The sequence below is a fragment of the Nothoprocta perdicaria genome, unplaced genomic scaffold (genome assembly GCF_003342845.1).
Source record: "Nothoprocta perdicaria isolate Ctin4 unplaced genomic scaffold, notPer1 scaffold_86, whole genome shotgun sequence".
Classification (NCBI taxonomy): Eukaryota; Metazoa; Chordata; class Aves; order Tinamiformes; family Tinamidae; genus Nothoprocta; species Nothoprocta perdicaria.
Window position 1 is genome coordinate 16079 of NW_020456154.1, and position 7929 is coordinate 24007.

The 7929-nt window shown below is 43.2% G+C and overlaps 3 protein-coding genes across 4 annotated transcripts in view; 2 read left to right on the plus strand and 1 right to left on the minus strand.

Moving 5' to 3' along the window:
- HSP90B1 (heat shock protein 90 beta family member 1) overlaps positions 1 to 4228 on the plus strand; it is a 10327-nt gene extending 6099 nt beyond the window's left edge. The window contains exons 12-18 of the mRNA XM_026052224.1: positions 197 to 466; positions 683 to 928; positions 1230 to 1366; positions 1515 to 1593; positions 1694 to 1849; positions 2358 to 2450; positions 3158 to 4228. Coding sequence (XP_025908009.1) covers positions 197 to 466; positions 683 to 928; positions 1230 to 1366; positions 1515 to 1593; positions 1694 to 1849; positions 2358 to 2450; positions 3158 to 3187 — 1011 coding nt within the window. The 3' untranslated portion in view covers positions 3188 to 4228. The remainder of the gene's footprint in view (positions 1 to 196; positions 467 to 682; positions 929 to 1229; positions 1367 to 1514; positions 1594 to 1693; positions 1850 to 2357; positions 2451 to 3157) is intronic.
- Positions 4229 to 4896: 668 nt separating this feature from the next.
- Positions 4897 to 7376, minus strand: CUNH12orf73 (chromosome unknown C12orf73 homolog). 2 transcript variants are annotated; one of them, XM_026052226.1, is made up of 3 exons: positions 7241 to 7376; positions 6020 to 6143; positions 4897 to 5186 (listed from the first exon to the last, which is right to left on the minus strand). In XM_026052226.1, the coding sequence occupies exons 1-2, from the start codon at positions 7346 to 7348 to the stop codon at positions 6048 to 6050; spliced, it is 204 nt and encodes a 67-aa protein (XP_025908011.1). In that variant the 5' UTR covers positions 7349 to 7376; the 3' UTR covers positions 4897 to 5186; positions 6020 to 6047. The 2 variants fall into 2 exon arrangements, with proteins under 2 accessions (XP_025908011.1, XP_025908010.1); XM_026052225.1 differs by having other exon boundaries at positions 5107 to 6143.
- Positions 7376 to 7929, plus strand: part of TDG (thymine DNA glycosylase) — a 9277-nt gene continuing 8723 nt past the window's right edge. Inside the window, exon 1 of the mRNA XM_026052219.1 lies at positions 7376 to 7438. Coding sequence (XP_025908004.1) covers positions 7376 to 7438 — 63 coding nt within the window. The remainder of the gene's footprint in view (positions 7439 to 7929) is intronic.

The window sequence follows — 7929 nt, forward strand, 5'->3', positions numbered from 1 at the left end:
ACAATGACACGCTCAGCAAGGGCAAATTGAAGGTTCTTCTATAAACTGAAAACATCCAGTCCTGTGGGATGAGTGGGATTATTGTGGCAACGGCTAAGAGAACAAAGGTGGTAGTTGGTACCTGAGGTTATCAAAAGCTTACTGTTAAGATGAGCTATTAATACTTTGTATTACTTTTTTTTTTTTTTTTTTTTAGGTGATAAGAAAGAAACTTGTTCGTAAAACTCTTGATATGATCAAGAAAATTGCGGAAGAAAAATACAATGACACGTTCTGGAAAGAATTTGGAACTAATGTGAAGCTTGGGGTGATTGAGGATCACTCTAATCGCACACGACTGGCTAAGCTTCTTCGCTTCCAGTCTTCTCATCATGAAAGTAACCTCACCAGTCTCGATCAGTATGTGGAAAGGATGAAAGAGAAACAGGACAAGATATATTTTATGGCAGGTGCCAGCAGGAAGGAGGTATGTGAGCATGGAACTGAAAGGGTGGAGCGGGGGGAATGTTTCTAGTCAGAAATACTGCCACTGTGAACTGTCTGCATTTGCTATAAATGTAGAGTTTGTTTCATGATACTTCTACAGTTCAGACTTTTCATACTGCTGCTTATCAAAATGCCTGTACAGTGTTTGCTAGCTGCTGATAATGCAACTAAAATATTGTCTGTTCTCTCTCTTCAGGCTGAGTCCTCACCTTTTGTTGAGCGCCTTCTGAAGAAGGGCTATGAAGTGATCTATCTGACCGAGCCTGTGGATGAGTACTGCATTCAGGCTCTGCCAGAGTTTGATGGCAAGAGGTTTCAGAATGTAGCTAAGGAAGGAGTTAAGTTTGAAGAAAGTGAAAAATCTAAGGAGAGTCGCGAAGCTTTGGAAAAGGAATTTGAACCGCTCTTAAACTGGATGAAAGACAAGGCTTTAAAGGACAAGGTACAGGAAGTTAGGCTGTGTAACCCATCCTTGCATATGGTACTTCTTGCCCTAGTGTTCACTGTGCTAACCCCTTGGACATGAAGAACATAACAGCTTGTTCTGCCATCCTTATAKAGAAGGCAATACCAAGTTGGTTAAAACACCTGTGACTTGAGGGAGATACTGAGCTAGACTGCCTACTGTTACAGAGCTCTCAAATGCCACTCAAGTGGCCCTGTGAAATACAATTTCAGAGTTGTTGGCTGTCTTCCATAATAACTTCATTCTGGGAACTAATACTGATCCTTTATTTCTCTAGATTGAAAAGGCAATACTATCTCAACGCTTAACCCAGTCCCCGTGTGCCCTCGTGGCTAGTCAGTATGGATGGTCTGGTAACATGGAAAGAATCATGAAGGCTCAGGCTTACCAGACTGGGAAGGATATATCTACAAAGTAAGTATGCATATGTAGTGGATATAAAATGTAGTTGATAGCCCAGCTGGCTTGGGGTGATCTAGTTACTGTACCTGTATTGATTATTAATGGGGATAAAGTGTAGTTGTCCTTTACAATAACACTTAAATACCAATTTAACTTGCAGCTATTACGCCAGCCAAAAGAAGACTTTTGAAATAAACCCGAGGCATCCACTGATAAAGGACATGCTGAGGAGAGTCAAGGTACATGAGTAACTGTAAACTATTGACTACGTGGCTGCATATGAGCTAGTTAAGTGTTTTATATTTGTTTGTTTTTTTCTTTTTAATGCTTCCATGTTAGGAAAATGAAGATGACAAAACAGTTTCAGATCTCGCAGTGGTCTTGTTTGAAACCGCAACTTTGAGATCAGGATATATGCTACCAGACACCAAGGAATACGGAGATAGAATAGAAAGGATGCTTCGTTTGAGTTTAAACATTGACCTGGATGCAAAGGTTAGTTGCCTTCAATTTGAAGGGTGACYTTTTTCCTCCTCTTTAAAGTAGAAAAGCAATAATAAACTTGCTTAGAAGAAGACTTAAGGGCATATGGCTTCTTGCATGCAAGTGGGCTTTTTGGGAGGCTAGCTCAAGTTCTTGGCTGGAGGGTAGGGAGGGAGAASAAGACTTTCCTTGAAGCTTCTGACCTTCCCTTGAGATGATGCTCTTGCTGTTGCTTTGTGTTAAACAATACCTAATCCTTAACTAAATGGTGTCTATATGGGAGTAATGCTGTGCAACAATTTGTTGGTAWCCTGCTAGAGGAACCATGGTAGTAGTGAGCATATCAGTGGTAGAGAATAACTTGTTCTGCCCCTCAGAAAGCTTGGGGAAAATAATTAGTCAGACTTAAGGTCTAGTAATGAATCTATGCTAGTCAGTTTCCTGCTAGCAAACATMGCAAGCAAACAGAGCTGTAGAGCTCTTGAGAATGCATAGCAAGGTGCCTGTGACCCTCCTACAGGTGGAGGAGGAGCCAGAAGAGCCTGAAGATGCAGCTGAGGAGGCAGAGCAAGATGAAGAGGAGGTGGATGCCGAAGAAAGTGAAACACAGAAGGTGAAGTGACTTCCTTGCAGTTCTGGCTGTGGTGCTTCATGGCCACACAGAGTTTCTTAGAGAAGCAGCTACAGAAATGGCCCCTTTTTTTTGTCATTACGTAATCCTGTAAGGGCAAAACAGTCAAATGTGCAGCAACACTGCAGCCTTAACTAAGTAGTTAGTTCTTATTTCAGCCTTAACTAAGTAGTTAAGGAGTGAGCCTTGACCTGGCTGCTTAATAATAATGTGTGCAGCTTTAATGATATCTTGGTGGGTGTGCTAAATGCAAGTACTCGGATCTCTGAACACTGTTATCCTTAATTGGTTCTGCCTTTCTTGTGTTGCCTGGCTCTTAGACCTATGTCCCACAAGATGATCTCTGATTTTACATACTTGCGATAATATTATGCTTGAAAAGTAGCTTTCAGAGTAGGCTGTACTTCAATACCCTGAAGTATTAAAGATAAAACGGCAAACTTGMTCTGTTCTTCACATCTGAGCAGCCTGAAATAAGGCTTTGGGGTTTTTTTTTTCTTTTAGAGAAGATCTAATGTCATTTGAACAGAAATTTGAATACAGTTCTTCATTCAAAAATTTTGTTACTTCTGTTATTGACACTTTGTTAAGTCACATAGTACTTCTCATGAACTTAGTTCCTCTGGGACAGCTTCTACTATCTTCTMATTTCTCAAAAAGTCTGATTTATCTCTTTCTTGACTCCACAGGAATCCACAGATGTGAAAGATGAACTGTAAACTACATGCAACTACCATCCTGTGTTGGGAGCTAGGGAATGGGAATGAGTTTGTTCTGTTTGTTGAGGGATGGTGGGGGTTTAAGGGCAAAGGATTTTTTTTTTTTAAGTTGACTTTTCTAAAACATTCCTCATGAATGTAAATTTGTACTATTTAACTGACTTCTTGGTGTAAAATCTTGTCATGTACAAAATAAAATGTTCCCAAACACCATGTTAACCCTGTTAAATAGTAAGCTCATCTTTTGGGCTACTACTGAGAATTGATGGGATTGCCTGGGTTGGCTTGAGTGTTCAGGGCTGCATGACAGGAAGCCTGGCGTGGTGGTTCAGAGGTCCTTCCCCCACTGCTGCACMTCCTTTCACTGCTGTGTGCATAAAGTTAGGTGTAGTCAAACCTGCCCTGCTTTTGAGCTAAATGGTTACATGTCAGCTACACTGCTCAACTATAAACCAGTGACTAATCATAAGTTATGTGACTACTTATGTGAATACATCTTGAGAAATAAGAGATGGGGCATTTAAAAATAGATACTGTTTGAAGTGAAGTACTGCAACTTAGTTTGAACCACAATAGTGTAAAGAAACTGTAGTTATGGCAGCCAACTCTCAACTTCACAGCCTACAGATGATAGCAGTGGGCTAAATATATAACTGAACTCCTTAAACATAAAGGACAGAGGTGACCTTGTTGGAGACAAGTGAGAAGGGTTTCAATCCAGCACAGGTGTGGCCAGAAAAATGGCTTACTAGCTGGAAGACTGTGTTCTTTACTGTGCAGTAACAGTGCCTCATAGCTGTGTGGCTCACTTAAGAGCTAGCCCTGGTTTCTAAAAGTTTTTAAATGTGGATTCCTTGGCTATGACAGTTGTTCCTTAATTCTGTTCCGAGACTTTCAGTACTCTTGTTCCTGGGTTTCTCTGGTGTGACTTAAGTGCTCGCTCCACCTCGAGATCTAGCTGCTGATACCAAATGGAATAATAGCAGCAAAACTAGGGGCACCACTTCCACTCAGCTTTACGTGGTGTTTGGATTGAGCACTGAATTTTTATTGTTTCCACTAGTGCCTCTACTTTTGAAACACATTTTCACAGGGTAAGTAGAAAGTGTATTTTTTCTGCCATCTGTGAGTTCATGACTTGGAAGAGCGGATCTGGGAYGTTAGGCAAAAGCTTGAGTTTCAGTCTGAAGCAAAATATGCTAATTAAGGGTCCAAGGAAGCTACTTTTCACTTTATATGGCCCAAATAATTCTGTTCCTTCGCAATGGGTGCACTTGTATCAGCATGGTTATGAAGTTAGGGTTCCTATAGAGTTGTTTTCAAAATTAGGTGTTTGAGACTTCCAGGAAAGGCAGCTTTCTGGGGGTGTGGGGTTTTTGTTTGGTTGTGTTTTGTTTTTGTTTTCTTCGTTTTGTTTTGTCTCATTGCCACAGTCTTCTGTATTGTTTCTAACAAATGAATCTTTCTGCTTAAGTTGTCTGAGGGGTCTACTTTGAGCACAGTTCAGCAGTTAACAGTGCATGAGCTCTAATAGCAGCCTTCTCCTTTTTCATATAGTGTAAAAGCAGTGTCTACTTTTAAAGTGTAGTCCTCCTAAAACAGTCCAAGTTATCTTTTGTGCCCTATAGCAAGCAACTGCTCCTGAGATTTTGATGGTATACATCTACTAAACGTAGAGCATTATAGGTTGGAATGTGAAGAAAGCTTCCTTGYGTTAAAGATACGGTCAGAGGTCTTCTGAAGTAGAAAGAAACTAATATACATCCTTCATGTATAACTGATCTTGAATAGTATGTGACTTGCATCTACTGTATGCTTAAACATTATTTTTTTAATGGTTAATTGTAGAATGGAGATTCTTGGAAGCATAGTGTTGTTTGCTACAGAACTTTATCTGTTAATTATTTGTCCATTTCAAGCAACCTTTGTTCTGTTCYACAGTTAAAGCTCTCACTGCCTTGGTTGGTTTCAGGATGCCATGTCTGCCTGGATTTCAGACCTAATAAAAGAGCACACGTTGAGGGTCGTGGTTCATGCTTCTTCCTCTTCCTCCACCGTGGCTGTTACATGCAGCTGAGCTGTGTGCTGGAGTGCCACAAGTGTTGGCTATAAACAAGAACAACACTGCAACCGTGCAAGGTTTTTGGTCAGCTTGCTGACAAAATGCACCAGCCCTGGACGAGCTGTCTGCTGCTCCCAGGAGCAAGGTGCTGGGGTTGTTTGCCCAGTGTGGTTATCCGGGCGCTGAGGAAGGTGCCTTTGCTGCTGAAATCATCCTATGGTGCGGCTGGTTGGGAGGGGGATTGCAGTCCACCCCTGCTCTCATATGCAATAACTTTCCACATTAGATTCGGTCTTGAATCTAACAGAAAAGATTTAATGTTTTAAAAAGGGTGAGACAAACACCCTTTTTGTGAGACAAACAGGCTTCTGCTACAGCAAAATGGGTGACCTTGTTAAGGCTGAAGAGGATCCATAAAAGATCGACTTCAATGTGCTGAGCTTTCTACACATCTTAAACAGCTCAATTCAAAACGTATATCAGACACAGCCAATGTGAATTTACATTTTTTTTTTTTTTTTTGGTTCAGAAAGATACCTTGCAGTCAAAGTCAGAAGCATGGTGCACAACTCATTGGACTCAACAACGCTATTCTTAATACATTTAGTTTTAAATTTCCTGTAATTCTAGTTTTAGAGAGACAGAAAAATGCTACTCAGGGAACACAGTATTTCACAGGCAGGTTTCTAGTAAAGACTGCAAAGTCCTGTAAAATCTTACTGAAGAACTGTTAAATTCATTTTGCAGATGAAACAAATACATAATTTTACCAGTTTGTCTTCATAACTTAAATTGTGATCAATGCTGTGATGTTTGAACTTGGCTTGATCTTTCTTTCAGACCCAGGAGTTCTGTTCTCAGTTCTCCAGGTTTAGGAGGTATTTCAGGTATAGTCTGTTAAAAACAGGGATATCAGCGTTAGAGCGAAAAAAAAAAACAAAAAAACCCCACCAAATTAACGTACCCTCTAAGAGTCATGTACCTCATCTGCATGGTAACTGTATTTTATTTATTCCGGAGCAAGTTTTTTTTTTTTTTCCTTTCAAGAATTTTTTTTAATTTTAAGAAAATATAAATAGTCAAAATAAATAATTTGAATAAAATGACATCTTTTTCTCATCAGAGAAAGCAAGTGCTGCTGAGATGACCAGCATGGTTTTAAAACACTCACTGAAATTTCCACATAAATTCTTCCTCTCAGTGACAGAAATAAAAAAAATGCCTTCTGATTTCAGAAATCAAAGACTGAACCTAGACTTGAATTAGCATGCTGTATATATGCATATACACACACACAAAGATAAAAATATATGAATATATATGAACGATACATGAAAATCACATGAGCAATCAGCCTATTAAACTGTGCTGAGTACAAATTCTGCAACTGTTAAAAAAAAAAAAAAAAAAACTTTGGTGTACAAATACATTCATGAGAAAAAAAAAAAGTTTCAGATGATTGCTCAAGAATAGTGCTGTTTTAGCTTTCTGTTTAGAAAATAGCAGTGCCACGCATGCAAAAGCAAGAGGAGGAGGGAAGGCTTCCCCATGAGCTGGGTCAAGGAGAGCCCATCAGCCATCACACTGCACTGCGTGCACAGCCTCAGCTGGACTTCGGGTCTCTGTGATGAAGATTTGACTGTCTGCAACTCTCTAATGTCAAACTTTTGGTTTCGTTTTTTATTAGCAAGACAAATAAATAAATTCGATGTAGACACTTCTTGCCATACATCTCTTTCTGAAAAGCTTCCCACAAACAAAACCTCTTCTGAAGAATTGTATGCAGCTACGTTTTTTTGTGTAACACTCTTCATCTGTAACACTCTGGAGGCTACAAAGCGAAAACTTAAGGTACCCCATACCCGTTCGCCTCTTGCTCCTAAACTAAGTATTAGTTGCATTTTTTTCGTTTGTTTGCAGTCTTTGGCAGCAGAACCACGGGGTCTTTTCGGCAAGGGCCGCACAGAAGCCCCTGCTCGGCGCGCACTTACGAGGTCCGGCCTGTAGTATCTGTGCACGAGCTCGGCGCCCGCGAACATGGCGAGCAGGCTGGCGCCCAGCGTGCGCAGGTAGGTGGGCCAGGACACGCCGGCGGGCATGGCCGCCCAGCACCAGAGCAGGCGGCGATGGCGGCCGCGCACGCGCCTCACACCAACCGCCCGCGGCGGCCGTTGGCGTCACCGCCGGATGTGCGTCACTGCCGCGCGCGAGCAGCCGTTGCGCGGGGGCGGGGCAGCGCGGCCCAACCGGCTCTGTGTTGGGAGGGGGGGTGCACCAGGGTGGCGGAAGCGCTGCCGCCGCCGCCCGCGCTTGGCCTAGGTCTTCCCGCCCGAGCGGGTGTGYGAGGTGTCGGAGGCCCTCGGCGGATCTGCATGTACCGAGCCTGAGGCAATGGCGCTTCCGGCTCCCCTCGGCGCCTACGCTTCCTCCCCCCACGCTTAACGCCGCACCCGGCTCGCTCGCCATTGGCTGTCGCCACCCACGTGACGCGGCGCGGCCCGGCAGGTCGGTTGGGGCGGCTGAGAGGGCTGAGGAGGGGGAGGGGGTCGCGCTCCGCTCTGCCCGCCCTGACAATAGCGCGCCCGGCTGCGGCGCCGGCCCGGGCATGGAGGCCGAGGAGCTGGGCAGGTACCGGCCGCGGCGAGCGAGAGCGGCGCTCCGGGCGGCCGGCCGGCCTCGC

What these genes read in the sequence shown, in the direction of transcription:
- CUNH12orf73 (XM_026052226.1), bottom strand. Translation starts at nt 7,348, where the DNA reads ATGCCCGCCGGCGTGTCCTGGCCCACCTACCTGCGCACGCTGGGCGCC. An exon ending in GATACTACAGGCCGGACCTC is followed by an intron (nt 6,144 to 7,240) that starts GTAAGTGCGCGC and finishes TGTTTTTAACAG; the next exon opens with ACTATACCTGAAATACCTCC.